The sequence below is a fragment of the Antedon mediterranea genome, chromosome 7 (assembly GCF_964355755.1).
Source record: "Antedon mediterranea chromosome 7, ecAntMedi1.1, whole genome shotgun sequence".
NCBI classification, from domain to species: domain Eukaryota; kingdom Metazoa; phylum Echinodermata; class Crinoidea; order Comatulida; family Antedonidae; genus Antedon; species Antedon mediterranea.
Genome location: NC_092676.1, coordinates 27,153,814 through 27,173,484, shown reverse-complemented (window position 1 = coordinate 27,173,484; position 19,671 = coordinate 27,153,814). Strand labels below are relative to the sequence as shown.

The following is a 19,671-nucleotide window of genomic DNA, read 5'->3' as shown; positions in this document are numbered from 1 at the left end:
ATATATATCAAAGAGAAGCAGCTACCCTGGCTACCACTTTGTACCTGATTATCTTGCAAATTCCAGGTAAATCCTTGTACAGAATCTGTTACTTTGCTAGTCTATTTCATGCCTAGCTTACCTGGATAAACAGATAATGGCCTATAACCCTATAAGAGTGCTACAACTCAAATACATTTATATTTATTTATTTATTTTTATTTTATTCAATCGAAACCAACAGCGATAATTACCGCCACTAACAGGTTTGATACAAGATCAGTGTGTCTCCCACGGCATTTTGTTACCATGGTACTTTGCACTTGACCAGAATTGAGAATATATGACCCTGGGAAATCTTGAATTAATGTATGTTTGTTTTTGTTGTTGTATGACACAAGTTTAAAATGAGAGAAGAAAAAAATAGAGCCTGAATGCCAACATTTACAAAAACTGAAGCTGATATTTTCTATTTATTAGGTAGTGGCGCCTTTAATATTCTACATCCTATAATATTTGAGAAAGCTTTGGAAACGTTCAAGTTGTGGCCTGACAATGGTAATTATATTTCCATTTTTTGGTTGACTATTATTTTTAAACCTGCTAATACTTACAAAGTTAGCATCAAAGTACAGTCGACTCCGCCTAAGTCAAATTCGTGTAATTCGAAAAATCGCGAAAGTCGAATTTTTATGAAAGTCCCAATTCTTTCCTATACATTACTGTGTAATTTTTATTTGTAAGTTGAATTTTTCTAAGTCGAAATTCGTCTAAGTCGACGTCTTTCAGCGGTCCGAATACACACACAACGCGCTAAAAAAAAAGTACATAATTCGATAAACAAACGACAGAGGTGATAATGTGGGACCATATCGGTTCTCTCAAGCAGGTTAAATAGGATAGGCGGCGTCCTATAACTCGCGCTAGTATAATATCTGTGAGTTGTTTTAGCGTTGAGAACTTGAGCGGAGTTTTGTGGGTACCCATTTTGTGCTAGACAGATGGCAATAAACAATGGATAACGATTTCGAATAAGAACCAAAATGTATTTATTATACGTTTTCTTATTGTTACGGCTAAACCATAAAGAAAATACAGTTTGTCATTGCTGATAAAGGAGGCTTAGCATTTATTAGGCCTAGCTAGCTAAGCAAACTCAATTCAAGAAGCCTCATCGTGTGGTGGGCCGCGATTGCGACAGGGTCTACTAGCCGTAGCGTGGCCTAGGCCTAGCATTTTTTTTACAAATCTGTAAGTCGAAGTTAGCATAACTTATCTACCTCCCAACAAAAATAATCATGTTCGTAAAATGCATTTTTAGTACCTGGTAAGAGAAAACGTAATGAAAGCCAAACTTCATCCAGCCAAGGACCAGGTAAAAGGCAACACCGGGGTGATACCCAGCAGCAGACTGGGGCTGTCAATCAAATAGACATGGATGATAGTGATGACAGCGATGAGGACGATGTTATTACTACTCTTACTGCTAGTGATGTACATAAACTCAAAGGATGTATAGTCAACGCCTTAAAGGTAAAATATTTTTCTTACCTCTGCTCCAACAAAGACATTCGACTGATATAAATGAGCCCAATCATATTGATATAAATTGATAAGGGTCATTTTGATTAATCAATTGTCATAATCTTTTTAACAAAATATTGGACTTACTCATTCTAAGCAGGGCATAGGAGATGATCCCCTACTTTCAAGACGATCCTCTACTTTCATAGAAGATGATCCCCTACTTTCATAAGAGATGATCCCCTACTTTCATAAGAGATGATCCCCTACTTTCATAGGAGACGATCCCCTATTTTTATAAGAGACTATCCCCTACTTTCATAGGAGACGATCCTCTACTTTCATAGGAGACGATCCCCTATTTTCATAGGAGATGTACACATGAGCCATATAAGAGTAATTTTTCATCTTTTTTTACAGGAGTTAGTTAGTTTGTTGAATAATTATTCGTTGAAGCAGTCTGAACATTGTTGTCAGTTCGTGCTTCAGGTATTAACAGATCTCACTAAATCAGAACCAAATATTCACAATATCCAGTTTACAAATACTCAGTAAGTAAATATTTTTATTTTATTCAACAGAGAATAAAATACCTCCAATAACAGGCTGAGATAAAACAAAACAATTTTAAAAAAATAATGCTATGCACGAAAGAGAATAATGTTTATGTTTACTTATTTTTACAGTAACACAAAATCACCAACTGAACTAGCGTTCATTGGGCTGACTAGTCTCTGTACACCAGTACACGGTGAGGTGGACACAACAGTTAAAACGGTAAGCATACAAACAACTTTATAATAGTTTAGCCACTTTTTATCAAGAATTGTGTTGTTTTGTGTTTTGTTTTTCTGTGTATTTTTACTGTTTGATATATATTTGATATGCCAGTTACTTTGATATGTCAATTCTTTTTAATGGACAAATAAAGATATGATGATGACTGATAATAATGTTCAATAATATATCGCAAAATTCAGGGTGCCTCTAAGCGCAGAACAAATTGGTCAGTCAATGTTTAACGAAAAATGTTGGGTTAGGATAGCATAGTACAGTTTGGCATGACATCATGCAATTGAAAGTTTGTGAAATAAATTTTGATTTATTATTGTTATCTAAAGCTCTGTCTACACTATCAAACTAGTTTGACAAAAAAAGTGTGATGTGCCCAAATACGGTAGTGATATGCCCAAATATGGTAGTGATGACATAATTATGTCCATATATGGTCACATAAACTTTGACAGAGCTTAATATTCATTTGTGTTTTTTTAGATATTCAAACATTTGATGCCAAGTATACTTATGCTTATTGGTGAAAATGAAGGGGTATCTGCCTCATCCATTCCTAAAGACATTCAAAACATCAAAGATAATGCTGTTGCATATGTCTGGTTAGTATTTCAGTGTGAACATAATAAAGTAAATTCTCCCAAGCCAAAAATATCTGCTTTTCTCCACCCAGGTATACAAATGGGTACCTGGTAAGGTCAAGACACAAATTGTTGCTGATTACTAGCTGCATTATTGGAGTTTGTTGCCATACTTGTTTGATTGAAAATATAAAGGGGGTAATGATATGTATTCTAGAGTGCCCCAGTGGAACGCAGTGATATCATGGCTCTGGGCTAACAATCTCTAAAGAAGACTAATGCTGTATGATACCCACAGTCCACTCTGATTCACTCTGCTGATGTGTGACATTTAAATCAATAATCTGAAAAAATAAAATTGAAAATATAAAGCTCTGTCTACACTATCAAACTTTATGTGACAAAAAATGTTATGTTCCAATATATGGACACAATGATGTCATATCACTACCATATTTGGGCACATCACACTTTTTTGTCAAACTACATTGATAGTGTAGACAGAGCTTTAAGCAGACTATATTGTATACATTTTGTTATCTTTTCTTGTAGTTATTTGATAAAGCACCTAGGTGAGTTGTCGCACGTCAGTGTTCGAGTTCTTCTTCAGCACCTTTGCGTCAAGGTTCCCGACAGGTCAGAATATCGTCCACGCATTGCTGTTGCCATGACTAGCATCTTAGCCGTCCTACCAAGCAATTTTAATGCTGCCTTTATGCAATGGCTTTATAAATACTCTAAAAATACTAAGGTATATTCAATTATGTAGTGTATACTTAAAAATATGATTATCTTGATAAGGCAGTTTTAATATATATTTTGCTTATCTGATAAAAAAAATATGCTGTGTAGTCAATAAGTGGAAAGATAGATAAAATTCAAACCCACAACATAGTTGGGTTTGATATTTGAGACAGATGTTAAATTTTTTTGTGACAATTGTTTATGTATTGTTTATTATTTTTTATTTTCTTTTTTCTTGTTAGACTGGTTTCCGTGTTTTTGCTTTAGAAGTGGTTAGTGTAATGTTAGAAAATTCACAGAAAACTTCTCAACAAGGTTTGAACTTTTTATTTCTTTATTTTTAACCCAGAGCTAACATTTATTCTTAACGTTTTGTATTTTCTAATTATTTTTAATCAACTCCCAATACCAGACACCTGTGGGCTGGCCTAATATGTGTGGTTTTCTGGAAAGTCTGGTATTTGGAATGTGTTTTTAATGGTAGAAATGAATTTGGGACTGTTTAGACGTCAAGAAATGTTTTGGGAGAATTTCCGGATTTAAGAAAATTATTGGGAGAGTTGATTGTAATAAATATTTATTATTTATTTTAGGTGATGGGACACCTGATGCTGAGCAAGTAGCCTCTTACCAACTGTTACTTATGATGTTGATAGGTCGCTGCTCTGACAAAGCACCGACGTAAGTTTATTGCAACACAGATGATATCATTTATAATCATAAGAACTTTACCTTACAATGTCATATCACTACCATATTTAAACATATTACTACAATATTTGGGCACATTATACTTTTTTGTCAAAATAGTAATAATAATTCATAAAGCGCACATATCCACTAGAAGTGCTCAAGGCGCTACCAAAATTGACCATGATCATGGGTTATCACGGCCAATAATCACATCTATATACATGAGTGTAGACAGAGCTTTAAAGAGGATTGTAAGGTTAAAACGAGGCTGAGTATACGTTCCCATCTTTAACTTCTTATCTAACATTGTTATATCATCATCATTGTTACAGGGTTCGTGCAAAAGCGCTGTCTTGTTTTGCAATGTTCACTTCATCTGGTGACCCAACCGTCCTACAAGCACTCACAAGTTTGTTCAACAAATCGGACCAATTGATTAATTGCACACCAGCCAATCTGCAGCCCGCAAATAAACCAACCACTGATGGTAATACTACAGATGAGGCAACAGATAATGAAGGAGGAGGCGTGGAGGATCAAAGACATGTGAAGAAAGATGGTGCCACACCTGGGAACCTGTTTGGTGGTTCACCTGCAATGCTACTTGAACTATCTGGTGATACATGTAATATATTTTGTTTTTATTCCATTAAAACCATCTTTTGTGACATCCCTATAATAAGGGGACAATTTGTTGAACCTTGGAGATGTCCCCATATCTACTATTTATTGTTGTATTTCATTGAATACATCAAGTTTTTATCAATTCTGTTGACAATTGTTTACTGTTCTTAATACCAATGGCTCTGTAATTTTATAATGAAGTCTTTGGCTAACATACACATCCCGCCAATCTTTAAATTCCTTTTTTTGACTAATAGCAACACAAGATGGACCAAGCATGGTTGCTATGCTACGAGCCAGAGTTGGTGACCTTAAGGTCGGAGTCAGAAAGGCTGCAATTCAGGTAAGCAACAATTTTAAAATATTAATAGTTAAGTGAGAACTAGCCTTAAAACCAAACTAAAACTCTGTCTACACTATTACACTTTATTTGACAAAATAATGTAATGTGGCCAAATATGGACATGATGATGTCATATCACTACCATATTTGGGCATATCACTACCATATTTTGACACATCACACTTTTTTTGTCAAGTTATTTTGATAGTGTAGACAGAGCTTTAGATTTCAGTAATTTTTTTGTAGGCCTTATCAAACATAATAGCATTAGATGGTATGTCCGTGAATGAACGTGAAGTGGAAGTACTGTACAAGCATTGTTTGGATCCAGCGTTATCCGTCCGCAAGCAAGCACTGAATTCCATTACAAATCTATTACTCCTTCGACCTGAGAATCAAGTCCAACAAAGGTTTGCCTGTTCTATTAAATCATGTGACATATTCAAACATTTTTGTAGGTAGTGTTAAGGGAAATGGCATCTATTATATACACCATAAAAAATGTTTTTACATTTACCTATGCTACACCAGGAATCATTGTAAACATTTCCTTAGTGCTATTTTGTATATATGGTTTTACACATATTTTACATATCACTATACTGCATACAAAAACATGGGGAGATTGTCTTTATTTGAAATCTATACCCAACTCGCATTTTTAACATCAACAGAGTTACTATTTCCCTCATTTCGTGTGTAACCTCATATTTATTTAGATTTTGTTGATGGCATATGCATTAAAAAAAAGAGCTCTTTTTCCTATCTTAGAATGTGGTTGAATGCTGTTCTACCAATGGTGTTAGACAAGGAGATGACGGCCCAAGAACGCTGTTTACAGTTGTTAGAGGAAGTGATCTTGCAGAAGATCACGCATGTGAATAAATCAACTAAGGATTGCCATACCCTAGCTTGGAGCCTGTTGAGCTTCATAGCTGGACCGGAAGGCTTTGCTGTGAGGCAAGTATCAACTAAGTGAGACAGTGATTGTAATGATAATGATGATATAGATGAACTTGATTCTGAATTATAAGAACTGGACACTGGAGGTCCAGTGTAGATATTTGGCCCCAATTCATTTACTAGAGAAAAGGATGTCCATCTCAGCCCCTGTCATTGTGGACAAACGAATGAGTGCCATATACTGGCAGCTGTACGGCACAAACTTACCCTTAAGCATGGCTCCCACTAGTAACGCAACCTACGCACTTAGAGGAGACAACATTTTTTTGCAACTCAGCCCTTTTAAACTGCAAGACACGAGTTATTCCATCAGATTTATAAATAAGAATAATTTTGTTTACAGAAAATACTTGCAGAAAGCATGTTCAATGTGGGCTCGCCAGAAGAAACTAAACAAAAAAATAGTAGAGGCACTTATCACACATATTGATACTCACAATAGAGAGGTAAACATTTTTTTTTATTCATTGGATAAAAAAAATTAATTCTTAATTAATTAATTAAAATTGTTTATTTTTTTTCATTTTTTTTTATAAAATTCTAGTCCGCATGGATGCTGCTTTCATACACTGCAATGTGTACAACAGACTTGAACCCAAACTTTGTAATCGAATCATGGAATCGTTACACATCACCAGATTCGAACGTTAACTTGCAAACCCTCAGCTGTGTCTTGACTGTTCTGGGATTGGTAGCTGACCGACTGGACTCTGACACGGCCAATACTCTTACAGATGATCTGAGTTTACGTCTTGAAAGGTTTAACTCTCCAACGGAACTTATTGTGGATTATGTTCGTACTATAAGCAAGGTGATATTTAAATGCTGATTTGATATTTTGAATTATGGTTTGGGTTAAGCCCTGTCTACACTATCAAACTTTATGTGACAAAAAAAATGTGATGTGCCCATATATATGGACATGATGTCATGTCATATCACTACCATATTTAAGTATATCACTACAATATTTGGGCACATCACACTTTTTTTTCAAAATTTTATAGCGTAGACAGAGTTTTAGTTAGCATTTTTACCAATATCGAGGTCTTTGGTCAAAATTCAAACATATGAACCATAAAGATATATTGTCCCCTGAAAAAAATGAGTTGTTTACATTTTTTGTTGAATATTCCATTTTAATGTCACATAATTTATATTAGTCATTTTGACCAAAAAAACGGCAAACAAATTATCTACCTGAAAAAATTAATTAAAAGCAAAAAATAGTCAAATAGACAATGTGTTTATTATTAACTGTTTATTTTGTCTTTACAAGTGAAATTATTATTTTTTGATTTTTTTTTTTCTACGAAAGTGATTAATTTTGCAAAGTTGCAAAATGGCGTATTCAAAGTTGGATTTTAGGGGAATCTTCAGAATTTTGGAGGACAATACATCTTTAAAGCATATTTGATCTCTATTTATATTCTACTACATTAGAACCCTTCTTTAGGACATTATATGTTTTAACACTACAGCCTATTCAAGGGACACCCCTATTAAGGGGACACCCCGCTATTAAGGGGACACTTTGTTTACTTGCTTACTTTATATTCTCAGTTGTGCTCAGCTCAAAATCCAGCTGTAGAAGATTTTCAGAAATCCATTGCTGTTATCAGTGCAGATATTCTAAAGTCATGTGACCGTTACTTATCAAAAGTCGTCCTGACAGAGGACCAATCACAGACTAGCTGGGATGAAGAAAGCCTAGTGAAGCATTTGTTTACGTTAGGCGAGATGGCTCAACTCTGCCCTAAAAACGTCTCATCTAGGATATTCATGCTTGTTCAGTCAATACTCGCAGGGCCTGGCGATCTTGGCATAACTGGAGGTAACAAATCTAAAATTTAATAGATATGGTTTCCAAATGTTCCCACTTAAATGAAAGTGTTGAGGCCTCATGCATGTCTGGCTTGGCTGTTACGAGTCACCCTCATTAAACAAAGTTTAAACAAATTAAAAAATAGTAAATGTTGAATCTAGCTATTAAAAAACTCTAAAATATATGATTATATTTTAATTGATTTTATTTGGACTTGTAACACTGAATAAGCCTTGTTTTACACATATCAAAAGCTTATTTTCAAATGTTCAGAAAGCCTCTTACTGTTAATTCCAGAGATCGACATTATAAAGGTAGAATACTACAGAAATTCATAAGGTATCCTAAAAAAATGATTTTTCAATATTAGATATATATTTATATAAAGTTCTTGAAAATGTCATTAACTTTTAGTTCCAAAAGATATGCTGATTTTAGTAATACTTACTAACCCCCGTACTAATACTAACTTCTTCATAATCTTCCAAGATATAAATTCAGTAATACCTACTTACTCCTGTACTTGTGATAAATTCAGTAATACCTACCCAACCTACTTTCTTCATAATCTAGAAAACTGCTTACCATCATCACAAGCATCATCCCAGCCATCACAGACACAGGTGCCTATCTCGCAGTTTTGTGGCTCAAAGATGTCCAACAGGGTGCGTGCGTTTGCGTTTATTACCATTGGAAAGCTGTGTCTACAACACGAGTCTTTAGCGAAGCAAACCATCGCTGCCATCGCACGAGAGTTGGAGACATCAACAGACACAGCAATTAGGAACAATGTTGTTATTGTATTGTGTGACCTTTGCAAAAGGTAGGTAGACTTTTCATATTTCACTTATCATTTACATAAACATTTTTAATTATTTTAATTATTCAACTTCTCACTAAGATGTATGTACATTAGTAAAGGATGGTAAACAGTCCAGTCCCGCTTGCACAGTGGCTGTGTGTGACAGTGGCTGTGTTTGTGTGGACTAGTACACCGGGGTAACCCCCTACTCATCTCGAAAGATGAACTCGGTTCTTTAAATTGCACATGAGCCAAATGTGTACACTGAACCTACAGTTTATAGTCATTATCCGAGAAGACTCGTTCTACCACCAGAACCATGGAGTGAGTGAGCCTTGAACGCTTGCCGATGTTATGGCTGCGTAATTCCGGTTCCACTATTTTAACCGCTCGGCCACTCACTTAATTTATATCTATATATAATTCTACTCTTTTTAAGGTATCCCAATCTCGTGAATCATTACATACCAAACATAGCTTCCTGTTTGAAGGATAAGTGTCCATTAATTCGTAGACAGACCCTGACGCTTCTCACCCATTTATTACTGGTAAGCCAAAAATATTTAAGTTAACACACAAACATAATATTTGATTTATATTAGCTCAGTCAAAATATTAACATTAAACACCCTTTATCATCATCATTATTAACTGGTAACCAATCAAATCATCATTAATATTACTATTGATTATTGTATTTTCGCTTAACAGGAAGATTTCATCAAATGGCGTGGATGCTTATTTTTCCGTTTTATCGTAACAATGGTGGACGAAGTACAGGAAATTCAAGATTTTGGTAAATAAAATGAAAGCATATGTGGTTTCTCAAGTAACTCTGATAGTATGTCTGATGCAATACTTCAAATACTTTATTCTAGATTGTGCAGTACTTCAGAACCTACTACACAATGTTAGTTGTCTTGATTTTAAGCTCTCTCTACACTATCAAACTTTATGTGACAAAAAAAATGTGATGTGCCCATATATGAACATGATGATGTCATATCACTACTATATTTGGACATATCACTACCATATTTGGGTACATCACACTTTTTTGTCAAATTAGTTTGATAGTGTAGGCAGAGCTTAATACTTATTCTGTGTTTCTCAACAGCTCAACTGTGTTTTAAACAGCTTCTGTTGCCACGACATCCTAACCTTTTGTTTCAACATTTCGTGGAGTGTGTTTACCACTTAAATTCATATGAGAAACACAATGGTAAGGTTACTGAATATTTTATTTTTTTTTGTATATATTATGTTTATCATTATAAAAACCCTATAACATATCTTTGTATTTCACCTAGTTCTCTTCCTATGTTCTTACTGAATACAATAATTAAGCTCTGTCTACACTATCACACTAGTTTGACAAAAAAGTGTGATGTGCCCAAATATAGTAGTGATATGACATCACCGTGTTCATATATGGGCACATTACATTTTTTGTTACAGCTTTACACACCAAAGTCTTTAAAATAGAATGATATTACCCAAGCCAAACCAACCCAAACTTCAAGAAAAGCTTTAATGATAATTAATTTCGTCTGTGTCTTGTAGTTTATAACCGTTTTCCTCAGACTGATAAAGAAAAACAGACGTTTTCACTGAAAGGGCAAGAAAACCAAGAGAAACGGCTCAAACTGTATGCCTTCATGCTGGAGAATATGAAAGATGAACATAGGTTTCAGATCGTGGCTAAACTCACTCAAGAGGTATGAGAGTAGAGGTGTCAGAGTAAAAAGGCGTGGTTGGAACCATAAAAGGCGTGGTTAAAACCATATATGTATCAAACACCTAGATGGTCTTAACATGTTCACATCTTAGTATCTTTTGCTTGATGTGATAGATATTCTAATATTAGACCACTGGACATTTATTGTATGATTAATTTAGACCACTGGACATTCATTCTATAACCAATTTAGACCACTGGAATATTCATTCTATAACCAATTTAGACCACTGGAATATTCATTCTATGACTAATTTAGACCACTGGACATTTATTGTATGATCAATTTAGACCACTGGACATTCATTGTATGACCAATTTAGACCACTGGAAACATTTAATTTTGATTGATAGTGACTCTCTAACCCCTATATGTACATACCCCACATTGTCCTTTACAAACCCCTGTTTCGGAAAATATGTGACTTAGATTTTCACAGTTATTTTATTTCGACTTTCTTGTATTTTTCAGACTATCGCTTCTGTTGTTGATGACATACTACCATTGGATAAGCACACATCCATTCTTCTACAGGACACACTCACAATCATGAGCAGTAAAGTATGTATTAAGTTCAAACTAAATGCAAAGAAGTGGTACATTCTAAAAACTGCTGTTAGATAGACATCGACATTATTACCTAGATAGGTTGACGATTGAAGTAACGCTATTTTACAATTTGTTTACAATCATTTAAAGAAATTATCCTTTTTTTGACATCCACAAGTTCTAGTCTGACATACAAGATATTTCTGTCAATTGAAATTTTTATTTTTAACCCAGGAAATAAAGCTGTCGTCATTACGCAGTAAATCCATCGACGAACCAGCTGATGAGATGGAGATGGCGGGGGCAGTAATGCAACAAGCAAAAACGAAGCTCATTACGCAAGTTGTCAAAAAGAACGTTATTGAGAATATAGTTCCTATCATTGTCTCACTAAAACATTTAGTAAGTTGAAAATGATTTTTGTAAATTTATATTATATATATATATATATCTATCTATTATTATTTCCAAGGTTTATATCCAATTCTGTTTTCTTTTCATTATATCAAGTCAAGTCAAGTCAAGTATGATTTATTATCATTTGTTTTAGGAAAAACATAGAAATTCTGTATATTTGTATAGTACCTGTTTTCTAATGTATTTTCATTATATATTTGTCTTCACTGCCATTTGATTTGATATTAACTATTTTCTATTGTTTATTACAGCTGGAAAAACATCGTTCACCTGTGGTGAAATATCTTATGATGTACTTAAAAGAATTGATGAAAGATTATAGAAATGAGGTCAAAGGTGAGTTATAAACAAAAGAAGCGTTTTTTATTTAAATATTATATTGTGTTATTTTGTTGTTATATTGTTTTTTAATTCTTTAACATGACTTTTAGTAATTTGTTTTTTTAACTCTTTTTTTCTTAAGACATTATGTCTGCTGATCACCAATTGGCCAGCGAGATTGAGTATGACCTCCGCAAGTTTGACGAGCAGCAAGAAGAGATGAGACTCGAAGCCCTCCGTCAGCAGACCATAGCAGCAGCGTCTATCAATACGCCGCAGTCAAGTAGCAATGCTTCTCCTCATTCAGTACATGGCAAGTCTCCAGCACAGGTGAATTCTAGACCTGGTACACCTCAGGTAGCCATACAACCTTATTAATTTGACAGATTTGTCACTTCAGTCGATACTATCAAACTAGTTTGACAAAAAAGTGTGATGTGCCCAAATATGGTAATGATATGCCCAAATATGGTATTGATATGACATCATGTCTATATATGGGCACATCACATTTGTCACAAAGTTTGATAGTGTAGACAGCTTTAGAAATAAAGAAATTCATGTTAGATTTATATTTGTTTGACCTTTGACATTCTGTAATATACAATATAATAATAAATAATACATCTGAAACCTTCTCAGAACTTTATATGAAAATTATATTTTATTATGAGCTGTATTTACTACAGTAGAACCTTTACTATGGTACACCTTTTATTGTGTCCCCTGAATACGGACGGATGGCCGTATTTTATTGTGTCCCCTGAATACGGATGGATGGCCGTATTTTATTGTGTCCCCTGAATACGGACGGATGGCCGTATTTTATTGTGTCCCCTGAATACGGACAGATGGCCGTATTTTATTGTGTCCCCTGAATACGGACGGATGGCCGTATTTTATTGTGTCCCCTGAATACGGACGGATGGCCGTATTTTATTGTGTCCCCTGAATACGGACGGATGGCCGTATTTTATTGTGTCCCCTGAATACGGACAGATGGCCGTATTTTATTGTGTCCCCTGAATACGGACGGATGGCCGTATTTTATTGTGTCCCCTGAATACGGACGGATGGCCGTATTTTATTGTGTCCCCTGAATACGGACAGATGGCCGTATTTATTGTGTCCCCTGAATACGGACAGATGGCCGTATTTTATTGTGTCCCCTGAATACGGACGGATGGCCGTATTTTATTGTGTCCCCTGAATACGGACGGATGGCCGTATTTTATTGTGTCCCCTGAATACGGACGGATGGCCGTATTTTATTGTGTCCCCTGAATACGGACAGATGGCCGTATTTTATTGTGTCCCCTGAATACGGACGGATGGCCGTATTTTATTGTGTCCCCTGAATACGGACGGATGGCCGTATTTTATTGTGTCCCCTGAATACGGACGGATGGCCGTATTTTATTGTGTCCCCTGAATACGGACGGATGGCCGTATTTTATTGTGTCCCCTGAATAAGGACGGATGGCCGTAGTGTTAAAACATATATTTCCCCTCACAGCAAGTTTTCCCTTTGATAAAACAAAAAATTGAGAACCATGTGTAAAGCGACGTTCATACTTGCTGCGGCACATTTCCAGTCCAGCTCCGGCAAATCAAATCGAACAATGTTTCATTTTCACACGGCTATGCACATATTGATTGGTGCATTGCTGCATGAAGCGTCGTGAAACATCGACTTGATCTTGCGCTTTATTCTGTTGATTTGTTTTTCAGAGTTTACATCCTCTACAGCAGCCTGAAGCCCCACTTACTCCTAACATGGTGGCAAACCTATCACCACGAGTTGTGTTACAACCACTAAAGAACATACAACATGTGAATCTACCAGTACCACCAAAAACACCAAAGTAAGACTTATTCTTGTTTATTGACTTGAGGAATTTTTGTGATGAATTTCTGTAATATGTAATCTACTTGTGACTAAAGCTGTGTCTACACTATCAAACTTTTTGTGACAAACAAAAATGTTATGTGCCCATATATGGATATAATGATGTCATATCACCTTGGGTATATCACTACCATATTTGGGCACATCACACCTTTTTGTCACATAAAGTTTGATAGTGTAGACATAGCTTTAGATTTGGCTTCAATAAATAATCATATTTTTGTGTCTATTAGCTTTTAAAACATGGAAGATTGATGGCAACCATTGCTGATTGTGTTTGTGGTATATCTTTAGTTTGTACACTAGCAAAGATGCCTACCTGAGAGTGGGTTTCAAAGGTAGTTAAAACCTTCTCAGTACAATTCCAGTCATGTAGATTTGTATAACCAACAAATGTACAAACGAAGCCAAAGTGGAAGAAGTGAGGATTTCAAACGTTGGTTCATTCGTACTAACATAGACATTTTTTTTTTGCATTGCAGTCCAAATTCACTGGCTGTTATGGCAATAGTCAACTCGGCCAGGAAAATGTTAGCTTCTGTAGGAAGAACAAAACAAAAAGAACAATCAAAGAAAGATGATGGTATCGATGTGTTTGAATTTCCAACTAGCCCAAGCATACAGCGATTACCAGATGAAGGTTCCAACCCAGCTGTTGCTGCTAGTCCAGATGGGCAAGTGGTTGCCAATGATAAAAGTGGGGCTACTAAAAACAATGAAAATGGAGCTACTAAAAACAATGAAAATGGGTCTACTAAAAACAAAGAAAATGGGGCTAGTAAAAACAATGAAAATGGGGCTACTAAAAACAGTGAGAATGGGGCTACTAAAAACAGTGAGAATGGGGCTACTGAAAATAGGAGAACCAGAAACAATAGGGTGTCAGTAACAGAGGAAAACGGACAAACAAGATCTAATAAAAACCAAAATATTAGCAGAGGGAATATGAGATGTGAAGTACAAGGGAAAAGGATGATGTTTAAAGTAAGTATAATAAGTAGTAAAGTAAAGTGGGGCTGTTTCTTACCATTAAGCATGATACTGTGACCTTTACCATAATATTGTTAATCATATAAACAACAAGCTACAGTATTATTTCCAATGTCAATACTAGTTATAATATTGAAAAACACTTTAGTTCAAAATATAACGCCCATTGTTATTATTATGATGCCATTTTAAATCAAATTATTATTATCAAATAATTATTATTATTATTATAATTAAATCTTGAAAACCGTTTTCAAATAAGGACCACCTCTTCTTATTTGGGACCTAAGAAAGTTGGTTTTATTTAAAGATATATTGTCCCTTGAAACACAAAAAATTGAAGGTCAAAATATTCTAAATTTAAAGTGGCCATATCAAAGTAATGTTAAAGTTATTCACTTTAAGTCGAAAATTTGAGCCAAAAACAAGAAGTTTACATAATTAACAGGTAAATTAGTTTTATTACATTTCATCTGGAAAATCGTCGCGAGCGAAAGTAAACAAAGATTTCAAACCATGCTAATTAAGATTGTTTACAACTCGTCACGGTTGAGAAGGTACTTTCACACAGATCATAAGGAAGTTTTATGATTATGCATACAGAGTAGCCAAACAAGCGCGTTTCATTATGGGATATGTTTTGATGGAAAACTTTGACTGGAAGTCAAAGTAATTTTTTTAACAAAAAAACGTCTGTATTTCAGTTATATGATTTTTTTTTTGGACAAATTTTTGGTGATAGTTAATAATTATTATGATACTTCAAAATGAGCCACCTTTTTCCAAAATCTTTTATTTTTTATTTTTTTGGAATTAGTCAAAGGGACAATACATCTTTAATATATTTATACAAATTGCCAAGGATAACCATAAGCTATCATAGCATTCACTATCCTTCTTAAAGGTGGCAATCCTGTACACAAGACAAACATATACAAGATGCTCTACATAAACAAAGTCTTATTACTAGTCTTTGGGAGTGGAGTTGTAAATTGTCATTAGAAAAAATCGACAGGATTTGAACACAGGACCCTTGGATTGGTAGTCAAGCATCATAACCAGCAAACCACAACTCCACTTGTGTTCTAAACATCCTACTTCCCTAACTACACTCTAGCCCTTGCCGATGTTTTCTGTGTTGTCTTAAATCGCAATGTTTTTCCCTTCAGACACCAATTCGAGATGATAAGAAAAAACCAAACCGAGCCATTAGCACTCCCGACACAACTATAGGATGTATTACATTTATGGAACCAATGGACGTCAGCGCTATACCATCATCGCCTATACCAACATCAATGCCTATACGATTGTATGCAGATGTGGACCCGAAACAAGGTATAACACGTACACTTTACAATCTCAACCCCTTATAAATACCCGAGTAATGATATGCACATTAGCTCTTATAATAACAATGTATTGTCATTGTTTACAGTCAGGCAGCAGAGTGCTCATTTCATGGGAAAGTATCCCCTTAATAGGGGTGCCAAAAAGAGGGCTTTTATTTTATTAACAAAATTGATTTTACATAATGTATTAGTTTCCTATTCTTTCTTTGTTTGTTTGTAGTTCCTGGTACAAAAAGTTGGACTGCACAACTTGAATCTGATAAAAATAATGATCAACCAAATGACATCCTTGTTATGTTCTCACCGGAACAACCGTAAGTATGAGTGTATGCATGTGAAAGAATTTTAATTTCATTGCAGAGATTACCCATTGGTAAATGTTTAAAAATTGTAAATATTAATACTCATTTTATTCTGAAAATGCTAACTGGTCTAATGTTATTACCTTTTGTAAATAGAAAAGTATGTCACATATATGATTTTTTTTTAAAGAAAAAATTGCTCTAGCCCCTCTTTAAAAATTGAAAAATTAGATGGGCTTCTTCATTAATTCTTTAATAATTAACATTTTAACATTATATAATGTTTGTAACAAATAACGTTCCCTCATTCTATTTATAAGAACAGAATTCATGACAGTTGTAATAGTCTGATTCAAACCATAGTTAACATACTTCCGCAATCCAACCTACATCATCGTTGGTGCTAATTCATGACAGTTGTAATAGTCTGATTCAAACCATAGTTAACATACTTCCGCAATCCAACCTACATCAGCGTTGGTGCAAATTGGTATTTTAGAATATTGTAGGTTTTGTTGCTATTGTTAATTTCCTGGTGAAATTTGTTTCTCTTTTTGTTTTTTATAATTTATAATATCCGAAATAAAGGAAATGAATGAATGTACACCTTTAGCTTTTCTTCTACTAAATGAAATATGTTTTTTAGAGCTCCGAAACCAAGGAAGTGGAACGTAAAATCCTCGTCACAATCAGTTGCCAAGAAAATGAACAGCATAGCTGAAGCCCCAGATGATCAACTGTGTATGGACAACTTGTCAGATACACAACAGCATTCGCATCGTCAAACCAGATCGGCTTCTAAACAACCTGCCCCACGAAAAAGTTCAGCTAAAGCACCAGATGATCAACTATGTATGGACAACCTGTCAGATTCACAGCAGCATTTGCATCGTCAAACCAGATCGGCTTCTAAACAACCTGCCCCACGAAAAAGCCCTCGATCACGTAGGAAGTGATCAAATCCCTTAATACTGACAGAGAATAAAAGCTTAATAATAGTTGCAAATTTTGCGCTTTTTAAAATATACAAATCGTGAATTGTGGGTTTGAAAATAATAGAAACTGAATATAGGATAGTAAAATTGAAAATTACAAAAGTGTGATTTCCTTTAACTGTATAATTAAGATACTGTATTTAGATTTGAATTGTGAATGTATGTGATGAATGGATACTAATTTCATGGTAAAATCAGCTTTTTTTAAATTTGTCAAAGAATCAATGAGTGTCTATTATGATTACAAACACGAAAATTAAAATGTACCACTTATTTTCTCAAAAATTGTACATTATATTATCCATATTTACACATTCTTTATATTTTATGTATAAATAAAACCAGTCTTTTTTTCAATAAATAGTTTTATTATATTATATCATTGTTATCATTATCATTGTTTATTTTTTATGTATTTCAATGTATAATTTTAACAGATCTGAAAAGGATATTTTTATATATATGCCAGCTATGGTAAGTTCAATTTCCACCATTACAATGGAGATTTTTTTATATTGTTTATTTTATTATTGTAGTTTCTTGAAACTTATTATTATGTACTTATTATGTAAAAATACCAAATATTGATTGAATAGAAACAAGAAACATAAAAACACTAATACATTATTGTAGTAAAATTGTGTTACAATTTTGTGCTCAGTCTGGGGGGAAATGGCAAAAGGCTTCCTACTTTCTAAGAGTTGTATGTGGTTAAGTTTCAGATATATTGTTTTGACAACTCACTTTGTTCCCCTAACTGTGCTAAGATTCTTTTATTTTTCTAGGAGTGGATGTATGGTGAAGACAATGCATTCCATAGTAAACAGTCAATTTTATGGTAGGTAAGTTTTTTTAATGTATTTTATTTTATAGGTAAATTGTTACTTATCTTCTTATCATTTCTTAATTTATCTATAAAATTAATCAACTAAATTTCCTGAATAATAAGCATACCTTCTTCCCTTGCAATTATTAATATTAAATGTATTAGGTTCAAATGTACTCACTAATCACCTACAATATGAGAGCATAATGCATATTTCAAGCAATTCATTTTAAATTCAACTATCTATAACATTGTTTCATCATTATCATCTTAGTAATTATATTGTATATTTTGTATTATTTTCCATCTTTTATATTTAATGGTATAAAAATATACATCTGCTTATTATTATGTAAAACATAAAATATATAGTGGGTAAGTACAGGGCCGTAGCCAGGATCTGTCAAGGGGGGGTTCGGACACTAAATATTTGGGCCATAAAAACCCCCCCTGGCTACGGGCCTGAAGTATATAATATTTATATTTAAAATGACTAATTTATTACTGCTGAGTTGCATATTGAAAAATTATCTAATAATATCTTTCTTGCTATTCAATATGGTTTTCATTTTGTGTCACCATAGATGAACTATGTATAAAAGTTTCCTTGCAAATTGTCCACTCCTACAAGAAAAAGTATGAAAATAATTACCATATGTATCGTTTGTTGTTTTTTACAAAGCTTTTAATGCACAATTTTTATGATCATATTTACAGTATTTAATTGATTTCTATTTCCTCCACAAACAAAACACTCAGAATAAATCTCACTAATCATTTAGGTACCCCTTCCTACAAATCTTGGCAATGTCCTTTATTCACAAACATCTATAGCGAAGCTTTTGCCAAAATGTTTATACAAATTTTATTTTACTATTCTATAAATTGTGAGTACAATTTTAGAAATACCTGATTTTGTTTCTTTTGAGTAGACTACTATTGTATTTTTTGAATCTGTGTCGGATCTGCTTGTGCATCTGAAAGCAAAATATTAAATTTACAATATTTCAGATTTTTTTACTGAACATGTGTGTATGTTTAAAAATAGTTCAAAATAAATCTAACAATTGATAGAATAATTGAAGAATTGCGTATTTTACCTTTTGCAGATTACAACCATTCCTATCAGTATTAGAAGAAAGACTACTACTCCAGCTACTGAACAAATAATCAAAGTGGTGTAAGACTGAGGCTGAGAGACATCATCCTTACAAACACTGTCTTCTGAATATGATAAACAAATAGTATTTGCTGAGAACATACAGGGTTAGAGTAATGACAGGTATGATCTTTGTGTTTTCCTGGCTGATAAAAATGTATTTAAACTTGCCTTGCCTGCTTAGGAGGCAGATATAAGTAAATTATAATATGAACAATATTCCATTTAAACAAATATTCTCT

At 34.0% G+C, this 19,671-nt stretch overlaps 1 protein-coding gene and 1 long non-coding RNA gene across 2 annotated transcripts; one reads left to right on the top strand and one right to left on the bottom strand.

Moving 5' to 3' along the window:
• Nucleotides 1-5: 5 nt before the first annotated feature.
• On the top strand, nt 6-17,904 carry LOC140055577 (condensin-2 complex subunit D3-L-like; the record flags this gene model as incomplete). The annotated part of the gene is made up of 31 exons (XM_072100913.1): nt 6-66; nt 460-537; nt 1,301-1,512; nt 1,924-2,054; nt 2,190-2,280; nt 2,779-2,897; nt 3,429-3,627; nt 3,863-3,935; nt 4,214-4,301; nt 4,646-4,938; nt 5,195-5,280; nt 5,527-5,690; nt 6,052-6,240; nt 6,521-6,689; nt 6,788-7,054; nt 7,807-8,077; nt 8,642-8,891; nt 9,310-9,418; nt 9,582-9,666; nt 9,988-10,092; nt 10,434-10,588; nt 11,081-11,170; nt 11,393-11,560; nt 11,827-11,911; nt 12,039-12,253; nt 13,628-13,761; nt 14,056-14,098; nt 14,148-14,789; nt 15,965-16,133; nt 16,368-16,461; nt 17,096-17,904. Coding segments are annotated over 31 exons (5,145 nt in total), but the record flags the coding sequence as incomplete, so codon positions are not given.
• An 893-nt stretch (nt 17,905-18,797) lies between these two features.
• On the bottom strand, nt 18,798-19,500 carry LOC140055102 (uncharacterized). The gene is made up of 3 exons (XR_011846622.1): nt 19,371-19,500; nt 19,180-19,247; nt 18,798-18,894 (listed from the first exon to the last, which is right to left on the bottom strand). It is a non-coding gene; the product is annotated as an uncharacterized lncRNA (long non-coding RNA).
• Between the last annotated feature and the right edge of the window lie 171 nt (nt 19,501-19,671).